The sequence below is a fragment of the Gekko japonicus genome, unplaced genomic scaffold (assembly GCF_001447785.1).
Source record: "Gekko japonicus isolate JY-2015 unplaced genomic scaffold, Gekko_japonicus_V1.1 scaffold58, whole genome shotgun sequence".
NCBI classification, from domain to species: domain Eukaryota; kingdom Metazoa; phylum Chordata; class Lepidosauria; order Squamata; family Gekkonidae; genus Gekko; species Gekko japonicus.
In genome coordinates this window covers 2178229-2196276 of record NW_015162475.1, presented here as the reverse complement: position 1 = coordinate 2196276, position 18048 = coordinate 2178229, and the positions used below count along the sequence as shown (strand labels likewise).

The 18048-nt window shown below is 37.7% G+C and overlaps 1 protein-coding gene across 9 annotated transcripts in view; it reads right to left on the bottom strand.

The window, feature by feature from the left end:
• The window catches only part of LRRFIP2 (leucine rich repeat (in FLII) interacting protein 2), a 71661-nt gene that overhangs the window by 43867 nt on the left and 9746 nt on the right, over window positions 1–18048 (bottom strand). For 4 of the 9 annotated variants that reach the window (XM_015405750.1, XM_015405758.1, XM_015405757.1 and 1 more), the window contains exons 2-7: window positions 17363–17511; window positions 10020–10106; window positions 6117–6167; window positions 4141–4194; window positions 4009–4053; window positions 2148–2216 (exon numbers count right to left, since the gene is read on the bottom strand). In XM_015405750.1, coding sequence (XP_015261236.1) covers window positions 2148–2216; window positions 4009–4053; window positions 4141–4194; window positions 6117–6167; window positions 10020–10106; window positions 17363–17452 — 396 coding nt within the window. In that variant the 5' untranslated portion in view covers window positions 17453–17511. Of the gene's footprint in view, window positions 1–2147; window positions 2217–4008; window positions 4054–4140; window positions 4195–6116; window positions 6168–10019; window positions 10107–12380; window positions 12452–17362; window positions 17512–18048 lie in introns of those variants that run through there. The other 5 variants (XM_015405754.1, XM_015405752.1, XM_015405753.1 and 2 more) reach the window with 5 other exon arrangements.

Genomic DNA, 18048 nt, shown 5'->3' with positions numbered 1-18048 from the left:
AATAAGACAAAGAAATACAAAGATTTAATCCTTTTTCTTCAAACAAACGCAATCATCTATCGGCGGCTGTATCCAGAGGGCGTAACCTTCAAACTTCAAGACAAAAAGGAAAAGATAGACTCTGTTTCCAAAGCACGGAACCTTTTGAAAATCCAGATGAGTGAGCAAGAGAAAGGTGATAAAGAGGACAGTAAGTCCAGTGGCGAGCTGGACTCGGGGTCTTCTGGAGAGGACTCTCTGTCAGAGAAGGGAGCAGCGGCTCCTAAAAGTCCTTATAAACTGCGAAGAAGACAGGATAAGAAGAAATGAAGGCTGAAGGACTCTGTATTGGGCCTTTGAAAAGAGATGATTGTAATGAGATGCTTTGGGGTTTTTCTTTTTAACAGTTAATTTAAGATTTAAAAGTTGTAATAGTAGATCTGACTAAGTTCAAAAAATTGTTAGCGAGTTTAGAACTGACTTTGCACTTAAGAGATTTTGAGGATCTCCTCTCTTGGGATTTTAGATAATAGTGGGTTTTCTTTTCTTTATCCCTAAATGTAGTTCCCTTCCCTCATTTTCATTGTAGATTTGTAGTCTTTAAAAAACGAAATAAAAAAATCCCCTGGGGGGGGCAAAAAAAAAAAAAGGTTACTCGGAGTCAGTGACTGACTTCCACTTACACGCACACTCCATAATAGGGGAAATAACCCTGCTCCTGCCTGCGAGTGTGGGTTTATTTTATTTTATCAGTGCCCCCTGAATTAAGGCCCCCTGAATTAAGAAATCCTGGCTATGGGCCTGGTAAGGGCTAGTTAAAGGAAACATAACCTTGGAGCTGCTACTGTTATGCAGAAGGATTGACCCAGGAATTGAATTGTCTCCTGTTCTTAATGTGGTTGCAATCCCCCTAAAGGAGCAGGTTCGCAGCTTTGGGGTGCTGCTGGACTTGGGCCTCCTGCTTGGGCACTCTTCATTTTGGCTGGTGAGCCAGTTGTGGACAAAAATGAACTTGCTGCTGTGTGCACACCCTGGTAACATACAGATTAAATGAAAGCAATGTGCTTTATGTGGAACTGCCCTTGAACTGTGTGTAGACACTACAATTGGTACAGAATGCTGTGGTCAGAAAACAGATTGGAAGTGGGTTTTTGGAACCATATCACTCCAATTTTGTTCCACCTACACTGACTCCCAATTTGCTTCCAGGCACAATTGAAGGAGCTAGCACTGACCATTAAAGCCTATATGGTTTGGGACCAGCTTACCTTAAGAAGCACTTATCCAATCACTACAGTCATTTTTAGGGGCCTTGCTTCAGGTGCCCCAATCATTTGAGTTGAGATGGGTAGCAACCTGAGAAAGGACGTTCTCCATTGCGGTACCAAAACTATGGAATTCTTTTCCTAGGGAAATTTGTCCATTCCTGTCTATCACTGTCTTCCACGAGACAATGAAGACTTTGTTTTGTTCAGCAGTGCCTTACTGACCCTTCTACCTGTTTGTGTATTTTTAATTATTGTTTAATTGTTTTATTTATATTTTAAAGCCAATCCGAGTGTTTTGATTGGTTGGAAAGGCAGCATAAAATGTTTAAAATAAATGTCTTAAACAAATACATATATGCTCCTTTCCAAACCAGATCATAAATATACCTCAAACCACATTAATTAATGCTCATATTCAGCAAAGAACTGTAAATTATCTACAAACTAAATGTGGATTTTTTTGCATAATACTTCTCCCATAATCACACATTTTCAGAAATGAGCAGAAAGGCAACATTAGAACTCACAGCAACATTAATTAGAAAACAAAGTTTAATAGAAATTATAATGAAAGTATAATGGAAAGTTTCAATAAAGACCATCAGAAATTCAATTACACATAATTAAAATTAAAGGCCAGGGAAACACAATTACCAAATCATGTTTATATACTATACTTGCTATTTTTCAGTTGTTTTGTAGACTTTTTATGGGTGCTCCAATATACTGTGGTCTATAAAGAAAAATATAACCTCTCCGACTGCCTCATTTATCAGGCCAGTTCTTACATCTCCCTAGCTCAGCATTTTATTAAAATATTTTCCAACCAATACTTCTTCAATAGTGTATGCAAAATATTATGTGAGCCAACCAAAAGCATGCTAACGCTTGACTACGCACCACAAGATCTCTCCTTCTAGAGGTACTTGCTCTGCTCCTGTGCGACCCACTGACATCCAATGAGATGCTCTTAAGAACAAAATTGTTAGATAATGAAACTCAAAATAAAACTTCTTTACAAAAATGTTGTTTTAAAGTTTTTATTTGATTTCTATGTCTATATTTTATTTTTGTTTTATGCTAAAGTAATGAGCTGTATCCTGTTACTCTGTTCACCTAAAGCTGTCACTCTGCATTAATGAAATGCATTTTGCACTAACAAAATGCACCACCTTTTTAGCTGATTAAAGTAACAGGATATAACCCATCCTGTCTGCTACTGTAATTCTCATGTTTCTCCCACCATATTTGTTAATGCATACAGATGGGGTATTCCATGCCAAATCAATGAACACTACTCTTACATACATATGATGTACTAAGATGCCAAATTTCTAAAAAATGTAAACCATCCACCATTTTTTCCACCTCAAACCCGCATGACTGCATGGTACTATAATGATCAGGATGCATTTATTTGGGAGTTCAAGAACATGTTTAGAAACTCTAAGAAAAATCCTCATCTTTCAACCCATTTTTAAGATTACGTTACCATTAGGTGTTCTCTACTGCCAAACCTAACACATCATTACTAATTACAGTGTGCATACACTGCTACCTTCACTGAATATATAACATTAGATTAAATAATGCAAGTTAAATTCCACACAGGATGCAAGTCATTCATTTTTTACATACTTTATACCAGGAATGTGCTAGAAAAAGGATGTTTCAGGATAGCATTTCTTAAGAATTTCTACCCAAATACCTGCAATTTGAATTTAAAAAGCTTAATTTAGCGGAATAATTTGAATTGAAAATGATTTGCATGATGTATGGAATTTAAATTTTTATTCAAATTATTTAATCCACAGTATGTTACATATTCAGATGTCTCTTCACTGAACACTTCTAGTAATTTGAAATGAGGTGCGTGAAATCTAGCACTTGGTGAAACATAACGAAAGCTATTAATTAGTGCAAAACATCCTAAATGTTTGGCTGCCAATTGCTGGTTATATTCTGTTAATTTTGGCACCATAGCACTTTACATTTTTTGTTTGGGGGGCTGTTGAGTATTTTTTTGCATTTTGTGTGTGCATTCGTGTGTGTCCACACCTAGAAGTCATGGTGACCTCTGGCAATACCTACTGGGGCACAGAGGATGTTCAGAGAAGTGGCTTGATAGTCTGCCTCTGGCCTACTGGCTCTGGTATTCTCTGGAGGTCTCCCATCCAAATACTTGCCAGGGTCAGCGCTGCTTAGCTTCCAAGATCTGACGAGATTGGGCTTGCCTGGGCTATCCAGATCAGGGTAGCATTTTACATTTTTAAAAGAGATCCCAAGCTTCAAAATGTAGCCTTAATGGCTATTGTACAAAGAGTACACCTAATTTTACGGCACAAAGAATAACCATATGTTTTATGGGAAATATGAGGAGAGAAATTTTTGAAAGGCTCTGCCCCTGTGACAGAGCACGGTGATCCCCCAAAGTGCTCAAAAAACACTTTTGTACTATATAGTCCACACCTTCAAAATGTACTGCACAAGGAGGAAATCTAGTCTGTGTACAATTACTTAGACTTGCATGGAAAGGAATGCTCTTCTGCTTGCACAAAAGCCAGCAGCATGGATTAGTATGACAGAATCCAAACCAAGGACACCCCCCCCCCTTTTGCTATGTGAGAATTTCCTGCTGTTGAAGGAGAAAAGAAGTCCTGGGATCTAACTCATTATCCTTGAAGTGTTTCAAACACTACATAAATCTATAAAAATATAAAAGATAGCTTTATGAACATTACCATAAGCAAAAACTACTAACCCGGTGGCTACCAGCATTCCGAGAGGACACCAAGCCATCAGCTCCCTAATTATAAAATTAAACAACAAATGAAGTGACATTTAATAGAAGGGGAGGGAGGAAAAGGAAAACAGATTTATATTTAGTACAAACCAGGTATGACCGATGGCTGGGCCGGTGTGAATACTTAGCCTTCTCTGAATCATCCTACAAAAGGGGATATCAGATGTCAAGTTATTTATGAAAAAAATAAGAGCACAAAGAGCTAGTATTTTCAAAACAGAAAAAGATTCAGAAATTTTGGTATAAAACAGGACCATACTGATTACAGAGGCCAGTCTGGTTATTCTTTAAATGGAGTCTGCTTCAATTGGCCATGTATCACATTTCCCCTAAATTTGTTTCAGCATTGAGGTAAATAACTGGATTATTATAAAGGATTAATAAAAGGCATGCAAGCATCACTCTTTAATGTAACTAGCAAAGATGGACAGGCATTCAACATTTTGCAATAAGCTGCTGGAAACACTACAATATTTCCTCTACAGAAACAGCCAAAGCCTACTTCTACTTCTTTAATAACTTTATATTCTAACAGTAAACTGACTGTTGCCACACAATTCACAGAAGCAGCAACTAACAGGAATGGCCGTATTCAGGGGTCTGCCAAAATACGACTTTGTTAATTATCCAAAAGAAAAAAATGGGAGGGGGGGTTGAACACAACCTAACAAGGACTGGAAGTTCTCCAGGACATGAGCAGCTGAGAAGTGGCAATTAGCCTGCTGCAGTCCCTTAGCTGAGTGCTGAGCACTTCACTGGGTCTGAGTGAATCCTGAAGAGGAAAATCATGGGATAGGGCTTTCCAAATTGCTCTGCTCTCCCATTATTTCTCACAAGACTATATTACACATATACAAACAGGTAGAGACTGTACGATTATGCTACAAGAACTGTACATTCTTGCTGATGTGAATTGTGATATTACTTACAACAAACAACCAGAGAAATATCTTGACAGAATAGACATTTTAAAAATCAGCCACCAATTAGGGCTTAATAATAAGAAAGGAAGTCTACTTTTACAAGCATACTGACACAAAAAAATCTGATTAGCATGCATGCTGTATCAGCTTACTTAATTGTAAGGGCAAGGAAATGAATGCAGTTACATAATGTTAGCCGTATCCTGTCATAACCTGTATAAGAATTTTTCCCCTTTATTGGAATTAATAATTAAACAGTTATCCAGAGTTTAGATCTGATGAAATCATATTGATTTTAGGGCATAGTGCACTAAGAAAATAATATATTTTAAAACATTATATGGGACACATATCTATGGGTATCCTGGAGACACGTCTATATTAATATTGATAACTATGAGAGTTCTTTACAACCAAGTGCTGAATTAATTTCTACTTTTATTAAGAGTCATTCTTAATCTTATCAGTAATACCAGAAAGTCCCAAAGAACAACAGAGAATGGCCAAGGAAAGCTTGGGATATTATTATTTTGGTGAGAATATAATTTATGTAGTATGGTAAACAAAGCATAATATGAAATTATTTCCCTGAAGTTCCCCTTATTAAGCACTATTATAACTTAGAGTATGACCCAGGCAAAGTTGAGCAGTTTTAAGTCCCATGGGAGAGCAATACATGCTTGTCATTTGGATCCATTTTTATGTTTTTAGAAACGCTATCATTGCTTTTGTTTACTGTGTGTGTATAATTCAATTTAACTTTTTAATTTCAATTATGCATATGCCCACCTTTCTTCCAGATGACCAGAAACCAAGATGGGTAACAGAAGTAAAACAATTCAAGCAACCAATAAATATGAATAATACACTTACAACCATCAAAAGCAGGTACACAAGCATCATCTAATTTGAAGACCTCTGACCAAGAATTCCCAGACTCCTCTAATGTTTTATTTCATTATGTAAATGGTCTGTATATAAATTTAAGCGTTTATTCAGACACATGTTACTGTTCATGCAAGTTATATGTGTCTATACTGTACTCTACCACTCAAACTGCACACTCTGTACAAGCTATTAGTAAGTGGATCACTGCAATCATATTAGTGGTCTTATAACACACAATGGGCAATCCCGGCCTACCATCCACTTTTGGATATGTCCCCATTTTCTATCGTAACAACGCTGAGAAAGCTACAAAAAGGTAAAAATAATCTTACTTGACAAATAAATACAGAGGTTCCAACATTCGCATCCTGCTCACAGATTTTTTTTAAAGTACAGAAAAACTCAAGACATTCATATTCAAATATTGTATGAAACAAGAGGTAGGTTAGATTCTAGTAGCCCCTTAGAGACCAACAAGACTTCCAGGGTATTTTGAGATTCAAAGCTCCCTTCATCAGTATGAAACAAGCTATCTTTAAACGTTGCATTGTGACTGTGTCCTTATTTCACCTCCACAGTTTTACTCCATTAGCACAGGCTATGTATGAATAAAACATCTAGTATTACAAAAACTGAATCTGATCCATGCTAAGGGTTAGTCTATACAATACAGCTTACCACTTTTCTGGCTGGTGACATGATTGCTGGGAAGAGTACTGCCACAAATATTGATTGTTGCCAGAGTGAATCTGCATTGCATGATGCAAAGGATTTAAAAAACAACAACACTTTTTCCTGGAGCTCTGGAGTTTCCATATCCATAAATCATTGTTACTTTTCTACAGGAAGTTATAGAAGTACAGAGAACACCTAGCAATCCATAACTTCCTCTTAGATATATACTCTTAGACTGCAATCTTATGTGGACAATAACCAACTAGGACACTGTGAGATCTGCTTCTGAACAAATACAAACTCTTGCCTTGCAGGATCAGAGGTCAGAAACACATACTGCAGCCATTATTCCCTAGACAACATACTGAGATTCATTTAAGGGAGTCAATACAAGTGACATCACTAAGGGAAAGTGAAAAAAGAAAAATCTGGGACTGGAAGAAGGTGGAGGACTGGTTGGGACAAAGTTATTTTATAACTATGTGTCAGATAGGACCGAAGGGTACTACTCACCCTTATTTCAATATTCTCTGTTAACAAATATTTCACAAAGAATACTGAATAAAGATCAGGGGAACCAAAACAAAACTGAGTTTGAATTATTGCTCGAAATTTAAGCACAGATGGAATAATAATATAATACATTGTTGCTTAATCTGCAGAATGGAAGTGGAAAGTGCTGTCAAATCATAGACAATTTCTGGTGATGCTATAAGGTTTTCAAAGCAAGAGACAAACAGAGGTGGCTTGTCTTTGCCTGCCTCTGTGTAGTAACTCTGGACTTCCTTGGTGATCTCCACTGGGAAGAAAAGTGGAGTATAAATGAAGTTAAAAAATACCAAATATATTACTGGACTTGAATTGCTGTAGAATCCAAAGATATTTTAACCAAGATTTGTTTTAACAGACGTGAGTGTATGGATGACAGAGAATTAATTATAATTTTGATAACTTCTGCACAAATGTATCTGGCATCTGCTTGCAACAGAAGGTCTGGATTACTGATAATGGACTGGCATAAAAAAAGATCTGGGCTGTGCTTTTTTTGTTTTTAACTACAAACATATATCCTAAAACAGAAGGGATGAAACTCCATTGAATAGATATCTTCCAATCTGCATTTTGTTTATAGAGCACTGGAATACAAACTTTCATGATTCACATTTTTTTCATGTTTCTATATTGTTTTCCTTGATTTAGAGTCTTTAAAAACAATAAAATAAACAAAAACATAAATCTAACTGAATGTTGAAGCCAGTATTTGAAAGCAATTGGTTAAGAAATAAATTTATCCACCACCATTGAATAACATAAAGTTTATATATAAACAAGCAGTGACAAGAACTTCATAAACATTTTTACATCATACAACAAAGCATTTGGATGCAAAATTATAAGTTTTGTACTTCCTCTGAGAACTACTGAGAGAAGCTACAATAAAACCACTGTTAGGTACCACAATGACATTTCTTGCTGCCATGTTGACCTGGGATTTGTTGAGCCCTGATATATAATAGGTACACTAATTTTTAGCACAGGGTTATAATGTCGTCAGTCTGCACTACCAAACCCTCAGTGTGGATCTTCATTATCCACATTAAGAATGCTTCACCTATTACCTTACTACAACTGCTTCTCTTTTTACAGGTTTTAAGTCTTTGGTAGGGTAAGGCAGGGGATAACATGCCTGAGAATGTAGGAATCTGTCACTGTAAATTACTCTGTATGTCCCAGAAGTTGCCCTTCCATCATAGCCAGCATACTGAAATATTCTCCATCTTCCAGGTACATACGTATAAGGAAGGGTAAGAGAGCAGACTTCTTTGCTTCCAGCCTTGCTAGTAAGTTGAATTATGTGTCACTGAAAACTCATTCAACTTAACAGGAATTTGGAACTCCATGGTCCTTGGCTGCATCCAACAGGTTGGATACTGACAACTGCAAGCAGAGCACCACTAGCAGAATGGAACTTTCCTGCTGGTCCGCTCCACCTGCCAGCCTCTAATCTGGAGAACTGGGTTTGATTCCCCACTCCTCCAAATAAAGCCTGCTGGGTGACCTTAGGCCAGTTATAGTTCCCTCAGAACTCTCTCAGCTTGACCTACCTCACAAAGTGTCTGCTGTGGGGAGACTAAGGGAATGTGATTGTAAGCCACTTTGAGACTCCTTAAGGTAGAGAAAAGTGGGGTATAAAATCCTACTCCTTCTTTCCCTCCCAAAAAACTTTCCCTGAGAGTCGTGGGACATGCAGGAACAGAATGGGATAAAACATGGGAAACAGCATCTCTAAGGGGAAAACCTGCTTGCTGAAGTACCTTCCAGTTATGCAAGGGCTATTTTGGAACTAGCTGATGTATTTAATACCCTACATCTCATCTTTTTAATTTATTTGTTTGCATCATCGCAGAATACAGAGAACGATCCCCTGCACAAATCCACTGATCATGTGTAACTGTGGTCCCAGCACAGGTAAGCAGCTTAGTCATCAAGCTTTTATTCTTCTTCCAAATCTTTCTTTATTCTGGCCCAATGTGTATTATGCTTTCTGTCTCCTCCACCCCGTTCGAAGCCTCTCTGCATTACAAAAGAGTACCTCTCCATGTCCAAAGTGCTTAAGAACTATATTAACTCTTCCAAAACTAAATCTCAGATATTCTTTGCTTCCCCATGTTGCAATAGCACCACTAACAAAACCACAAAAACACATAGTACTTTTGTCAGTTTTAATAGAGAACAGTAAAACAAATCCTATTCTGACCCCGCCCCCAAACAAGTTCACCATTTAAATCTAATGTGCACAAAGATTTTCTGCAAGGCAGATCTGTGTGCTACATTCTGAGAGATACATGTGCAATAGCTGTCAACGTATTGGAAGCTTTTTCTGTTCTGGATTCCAAATTACAGCTGACCAAATGACCTATCAGCATGGCTATTAGATTTTATACCTGAGCCTATTTTTGGAGGTAGAGTGGGATATAAATTTAATTAATAAAATAAATAAAAACCTTGCATTAAAAGTACACAAAGTGTTCAACTATGTCTGAATAATGTTTATTTACATACACTTATACTTTTAGTTAAAAACTTAAGTCATACACAAAATATTTTTAGTCAAAAATAATTAACACATAAGAACCACTAACAAAGAAAACAGTAAAGAATTAGAATATGACATAACCGAAGACTGAAATCAACAAAACTGATCACGATGTTAGTTTCAAAAGGCCATCTGAAATCTACAGAAAGTCAGAAAAATTGGACCCCCAAATGGGAAAGTTCTGCTCTTTGCAGAGGTCAATCTTGCCTCTGAATGAGGTGACACCTGGAAAATCAATTAGAAAAGTATCTTGTAAGCTTTCAGAATTCCTAAAGATATGTAGCAATGTCAAATGATTACAGAGCCAGTTCATGTTATTCTGATACAAATTCTCTGCTAAAGTTAAGATGATCAAAATTTTGCTTTAAGTGTAATTGTATCAGTACCTCTTTCTGTTGTCGTTCCAGTTCCCTCATGCGAATATCTCGTGCTTCTGCTCGGGCTGCACGTTTGGCTGCAAGCCGTGCTTCTGCCTGTCACATTGAAAGAAAATGCTTTTTAAAACTGTCACACCCAAAGAAAGATTATTGTACTATTTTTTTTAATAAAAAGTTACTAATCAAAACATAACAGAAAACACTACAAGGCCTAAATATAGAAGTGATGGATTGCTAAGAATATTACTTATTAAGAGAATAGAGGATCACATGTGCAAAGAAAACTCACAAACTCTCTATTGTGTTACCACAGATTCTGTAAGACTATTTAAACAGAGAGGGTCTCTAGTTCAAAAGTAGAACATTGGTAGGCATGCAGAAAGTCCCAGGTTTAATCCCCAGCATCTCCATTTAAGATCAGGTAGTAGGTGACGTGAAAGACCTCCACCTGAGACCATGGAGGGCTGCTGCCAGTCTGAGTAGACAATGCTGACTTATGATGGACCAAGGGTCTAAGTCAGTGTAAGGCACTGTCATATTCATATGAGACAGCTGCTCTTGCCTTGCATTTTCCAACTGATTAATTGTATTCAGTTATCAATTCACTTACTACATATCTTCTCTATATACACACTATACAGACTTCCTTCATATATTATATATATACACACAACACTGTTTTCTTCTTTGCTCCAAGTGGTTTGCAGAAAAAAAGCCTGCCTGGACTATACAGCTGTACAATGTTGTCTGAATGGAAGGAGAGGATGCACTTACTTGTTTCCACTAGGAAACAAATGGATGTCATGGCTTTTTCAATTTCTCATTTGTTTTCCTAGAAACATTTATATCAAGTCAACTTGATCATTAATATTATATTCCAAACTCTGTGCAACCGTACCTCAGCTCTAGGCAAATAACCCTAAAATTTAACCCAAAAGAAATTCTATCTGTGTCTAATTTAGAGAAGAAACACTAGGCTATCACAGGCTGGATTCTGGACAATCACCAGTGAGGTCCAGGATCTACCAATCAATATGCAGCCTAAAGTTCCCCAAAGGACAATTAAGCTCAGAAGTTTTGATCCAATACTAGAGTAGAGTCTACTTCTGCACTAAACAACAGCAGATTCTCCTCACTGACACTGAGGTGCCTAATAGAGGCTTCATCTTCACTAGTCCTTAATCTTTGTTGCTGGTTTTGTTCCTGGATGTGCTGCCAATGTGGAAATCACAGGATTCCCTTCCCCCTTTTTCTTCCATACTACCAGTCGCTGAAATCACTGTAAACTCATCAAGGAAGAGTATACTTTCCAGCTTCCCTTAATAGAATTCACCTACCCCTTCTTCCCTATCCTCTCTGGCTTCTTAGCATCTCTTCCTTCTCTGACAGCCAGTAGTTCCCATAGCATGCCTCACTTCTTCCCTTTTTCATTCCAAAATCTCCTCTATCTGGGCTAGCTTTTCTCTGGACAAGCCAAGTGGGAGGGATATACTTTGGAGTAAAAGTAACTATAATTCGGTGATACAATTGAACATTATGATGCAAAGTGATTTTTTAAAAATTGGATTATCACATGTAGATAAAGTGTTGCTGTATTGTCACCCATTGAACAGTATAATCTTACTGTCTTGTGCTACTCTTTTGCCCTCCCTCTTTTATTCTTTATCTTGGTTAGGTCTACTTTCTGGTTAAGTATTTGTCTCCCTTCCATCTTTCCTTCACTGGGAGATTTACTGTTCTGAATTGGGAACTGTAAACAAACAGGACAATAGTACCGGTACCCCTGTACCCTCAGAAGAATAGAATACCATCTATACAAACTTTATATTGTCCAACAAAGTAAACCCAAGATCCAATAAGAAAGTATTAATGTATTTCAGTATTTCAACCAAGAGTCAGTGATATTAGATTTTTTTAAAATTTGATTTTGTAAAAACCTTTCGATTTGTTTAAGTCACCCAGCACAACATATATTGTGGGTATAAGGCTTATCATACTGGAGGATTTGAATTAATACTCACTGTGTTAGTTCCTATTAAAGGAACACTGTAATTTGAATATAACTCTTTACCTAAAGAAGAGAGTAAAGACAGTATATTTTCTGCCTAATATCTATAAATATCACTAGGTCTTCCCCTGAGTCTCTGCCATACCTCAACTTCCCCAGTTTTCCTAGCTTTTTGAAAAAACCAGACCTATACATTGAAATTATAGAGAAGAGTTTGGGAGCCAATAAAGAAGATTTATCCTAGATCCTGAGAACCAACTGGGTTAACGAGCCAAGAGGTTTTTCCAACTAAAATCAAGCAGAGAGGGCATTTCAGCAGAGGATGGTTCATTTGCCCAGCAAATGGAACACTGGATACTCACCATGTAGATTTCTTTTATCTGGAGCTTGAGGACATCATTTTAAGTACTGGAAGACCTTCCCATCATCCTTTGGAGGCAGGAAATTGGTTGTACTCTCCCTTAGAACCGTTGATTCTTAGTTCTGAGACTTCCAAAGCCCAAGCAGAGAGAAAAAAACATACCAAAAAAAAACCACACACACACAACTCCAAACAACATGGTACAAACACAACTAAACATAAACATGAGGTGACAAACATGATAGTGAGGAGACTAACAAAGAAGAAATAATTACATATACTGAAGACAGAAATTATATAGACTATGTGGCAGCAGAAATCTCTGTGGCTCCCTAGCCCATAATCCCCTTAACGTAACGGTGAAGCTGGATACAGATTGGGGGTGAAGTGTTCTTGCTGTAGGTATGTGACTGGGGCCTCAACTAGCGCTGAGGGATCAGTCTGGTAAACAGTAGCAGGCTGGGTAGGGGCTACCATTTCATTATGCTTTCATCAGAAGACTGTAGAAACAGCCACACATGGATCCAGTATCAGAAGAACCTTTATTCCTCTGCTGACAAGTTCAATGTAACCCTTTTGCATTCTCCTTCAGGATGTTACTTCACTCCCGCCTATCCATACCAAGAAGAAGAAGAGGAAGAGGAGGAGGAGATTGGATTTATACCCCGCCCTTCACTACCCAAAGGTGTCTCAGAGCGGCTTGACTCCCTCCCTCTTATCTTGATCTACCCCCTAGCTCCTGATGGGCTGCCCTTTTCAAGTCTCACCCAGCCATATGTGATTCCTCTGCATGTATCTCAACAACCACCACACCCCTCTGATGCATCACCCTTTGGCCAAGTCCCTGGAGCTAGCCATCCCTGCCCTAGGAAACCAATACATGGCCAGATCCTAGCTACAGGGGTTCCCCCCCTTTCCTTGGCCTCTGCTGATCCAGACCTCTGCCAGGATGGCCTCCACCTGCCCCTATTCTCCTGTCTCCTGTGGTTTCTGGCTGCTGGCATCCTTTCTAAGTTGCAGCTGCCCATTGTGCATCTAGCCTCATTCACACTGTCCATAGCTGCCACACTTCAGTGATGTACTGTTCCACTGCTTGGCTTGGGAAGAACTGTGGTCAACGCCCCAAGTAATTGTGCTGAGATAGTCAACAGTGATTTTTTAAAAAGTGAAGACACAAACAAAATAATGAAGAGAAGGGACTGCAACATGAAAGCCACAAACCAGAAATGTTCAAACATGTATAAGAAAAAGAAGCAGAGAACTCAGATTTCCCTGTTCTCTTGATGGAGGCAGGAAAAAACTGACGATCAACAGCTCTAAGGGAAAGGAGTCAGAGGATTCCAACTAATTTCCTGCCTCCAAAGGATGATAGGAAAGTCTTCTGATACGAAAATCATGCCCTCAGTTTCAGATATGAAATTTCTCTTCATTGACTCCAAAACAACAAAACAGGGATCCCACTATTACAGCATAGTATTTCTCTACACATGGAACTGCATGTCCAGTATAACATATCACAATAAATTCAAGGATATTTTTTAACATATTAAAAGCTTGTTGAAGATACATCAAATTCTATTAAACTTCAAATTCTATTTGACGACTGGGAAATATTTAAGAACAGGAGTAAGAACCTAAGCCACACATTCACCATTCAGGACAGTTTATACAGTGACCATTTTAAAAAAATCAAGTTGAGACTCTGACATTATAGGTTCAGAATTGCATAAGACCATACTACTGATCTTATCCAAAAACAAGACACCCCCAAACATATCCCTTTGGTTTGCTAGTCAGAAACTATCCAGTTTCTGAAGAATTTTGCTTACCATTAATACTCATAAGTTCCAGTTTAGAGACGTTTTCCTTACAGTGATTTAGGGAGGGCCATGGCTCAGTGGTAGAGCATCTGCCCGGAATGCAGAAGGTCCCAGGTCAGTCCCCAGTATTTCCAGCTAAGCAGACTGGGCAGTAGTAGATGTGAAAGAGCTCATGTGAAAGACCTCTACCTGACAAGCTGGAGAGCTGATGCCAGTCTGTGTTATCAACACTGATGGTGATGGAACAATAGTCTGATTCAGCACAAATCAAATTCACATGAGATTATTAAACCAAACAGCACTGAAAATTATTTTATTTATTTAAAACATTTTTATGATGTCTTTCCACCCAGTCTGGTGTCTCCAAGGCAGTGAACAATCCAAAAAAATGAAAACAAAACTTTTGAAAAACTTTAAACACACACACACACACAGAGAGAAAAAAACCCCAATTAAACAGACATGCTAACAGAAAGGGGAAGGAGGAAGAAATGCCAAACAGAACAGAAAAGTCTTCACCCAGTTGTGGAAGACAAATGATTATAGGGGGATAGAAAAATCTCCCTGAGGAAGGAATTCCCTAATTTAGTGCCGTTACCACAAATATCCTCTCTTGAGTTGCCACCTACCTAGTGACTGTAGAGATTGGATAGATTTATATGGTCGAATGTGACCTCAAAACAGTATTGAAGTGTTTGATGTATTTTTTCATTACATCTTTTACGTGCATTTGAATACAGTCAATGCACAAAAACTCCTCTTTCAATTTAAATACCTCAGAGTGAACTGTATGATTCATTCTGAACTATCTTCAGTATTGTTAAGTACAATTTCTAATACTCATACCAGTAATTTTCTACAAATCCACCGAGTTTATGCTTTGCTTAAATGGTACAACGGGCAGGTAGTCCACAGAGGTTTGATACAGAAAGTCATTACATATGAATCACTGTTATTGACCATTCTTATTGATATTTAATACTGCATATTAGTTCATTGACAAGTGTGTTTATAATTTAATATTTTATATGAAATATGGTTTCAGGAGCCTACTTTGTCCAATGCATTAATTATCTTCAGTAGCAGCTCTTTACCATGATAGCTAACAGAAAAATATGGGGTTCATACAAACCACAAAAGCAGCAAAACTAGGTTATGCTATTACCACAAAACTTCACTCTCCACTTGATTGGTGTAAGTCTCCTTCCCCTTGGCTTGTAACCAGCCCACCAGTTCTGTCAAACTCAAGAAATTCCAGCAACTCCTTGTCTCGAAGAGATAATCTTATTGATTGTCTACTGCTTGTCTACTGAGTCTCAAGCAAGCCCAGAGAAGTGAAGTGTGGTACAATGAAGAAATCAAAGAGAAACTAAACATGTTGATTTAATCAAGTGCTTTTCAAACCTGATACTGTCTTATTGCACTAACAAAAATGGTTCAGGTAACGTAAGTTCCTAATAGAGACTTCTCCTTTTTAATGACTGAAGTTTTACAGTTTATTTACACTCTTTGCTTTCACCCAGCTTCCAGTGATGTTATAAAGACAACCTTTAACGCAGCTTCTTTCTGTCCAGAAAACTCCCTCTTTCCTTATTTGCAAATTCCCTTATAGCCAATCCAGAGGCTTGCCCCGACTTCACAGGAATCCCCCTGCCTATTTCCATGCTCAGGAAAGCCAAATACTGTGTTTTCCCATTATTCCTTCTTCTCTATACCTAAAGTTCCAACAAACCTCAAGGTTCACGCACACTCAATCTGATATTGAGGCTCTGCTCTGCTGCATTCCCTGAATTCTCAGTCTTGTGCTTCCCCCATCTCCAGTTCCTATTTGCTTTTCCACTGAACTCTTTCCTGGAACTCTTCCTTCAATTTTTACCTGGACTTGCTTTCTTAGGTGTTCAAGTGACCTTGCCTAATACCCTCCTTGAACCACAGACCTTCCAGAAGGTTTGAAGGCTGTTGGGCTGCCTAGAAACTACACCATGATGAAAGATAGATACTCCTGTTCTAGAGAGTTCAAAACTGTCTACCCATTACTCCTGCATCTGAGAAAATCAGCAACAATGTGATTGACAAGTTCACGTGGCAGACACTGCAAGTACTAGATTTAAGATACATTGGTACCAACCTAAGAATTATAGGGGAATACACTGAAATAGTTTAAGTGTACCCGCTCAATATGAGTAAAGGATTTAGAGCTGAATCCTCTGAAAGACGCAATGAAAAACCAGATAGCATGTCAAGATGATTGATTCTAATACAGTAGAGATGTGAAACTAAGATTTATAATGGTTTATCAATTATGATGATTAAAAAGGAGATGCTAATTTGAGGGTATCACAATAACTGATGGAATCTATTTGTTTCAGTGAGTATTTGTGGAAGGATTTTATATGTAAGTGTGTTTTGATGTAAAAGTAATGCTTTATTTTTACAGTTTCTATGAACTTTATACTTTGCATTACTTTCAATAATAAAAAAATTAAAAGATGAAATAGCACAACAGCTGATTTTATTAAAGGTGGTCTTACAAGAGGCTTATGGGCATGCATAAAGCAACTGACCAAAGTCAGCAATGTTTCTTTAAACCAACCACAGAGACCAAAAATTGTACCTCTTAACTATTCTCCACTTTTGTAGTCGATCTGCTCCACTTGTCTCCGAAATCCCTCTTGCAGCAAATCCCCTTCTTCCCCCAAAGTAACTAAATACCAGCATCTGCTGAATACAGCGGCTTTCTGTCCGTCCGTCCCCCACCACCTACAGTCCATTTGGCAACATTCCGATGTTGTACTGCAGCTTTGCGTAGCATTGTTGCAACACTCTGAAGGGCTACACATGTCCTGTCACAAGGTCTCTTCAGTTTACAAAATCATTAAGGTACGACAAGTTGCAAGAAGCATATAATAAGGAATTTTCAAGCATTTTGAATTTTAGCACAAACGTTCATAGTGCTTCAATTTGCTTTAAATTAATAAAGATTGCAGCTATGTGTTTTGAAGAGATCAATATACATATCAACAATCTTCAGATCACAATGTAAACACAGCATCAACTTCTTAGTACCATGCCAGAAAAGTTTAAAAGAATCTGCAACCATCTGCACCACAATTTTAGTCATTTTTAAATAACCATTTTAACTGGGAATTATAGATGTACCAACCTCTCTGGCAATATGACTCAAGGCTTCATCTTCTGCTGAGAATCTGTCTTTCACTGGTGTTCTTTTTCTTCCCGATCCAGGAGTCCCCATGTTTAAATATACCTTCAGTAATTCTCTTGCAGGATTGTATCAGATCCAAGTGGCCAGATCTAAAATGAAGTTAGAAGATTAACAGGGTTATTTTTAGATATATTTTACATATTTACTACTAATTGTTCAAAGATCTGAGCAATCAAGACCATTTCTACAATGTTTCCTTCCCATACATATATTCTTAATACTGACAATCTGTTATTATGAAATACAAGCTAGTTCTTTCACAAGCCAGGATTCTAAACTCATAGCTTAAATGTAGTGGAGATAAACACACTTAAGATTGCATTGTTAGTCAAGTTTCAAAAACTTCTAAGGACACCTTGTACTGTTATAAATGTGTTTCTAGGTACTAGTCACCAAGAACCACGTGCCTAAAAATAGAACTACAAATGTAACTTTACTTATTTCCAGTCGAAATCTTTCACACAATGGATGAACAGATGTGACTTTTTGAAGTCCTCATACCCTTTATGCTAACAAACAAAACAGTTTTGTTCCAAATTCTTTTAGACAGCCTAAACCTATTACCATTTCCAGTTCTGCAGCTGAGTTTAAAAGAAGATGCTTTAAAGAAAAGCAGCTCCAGATAT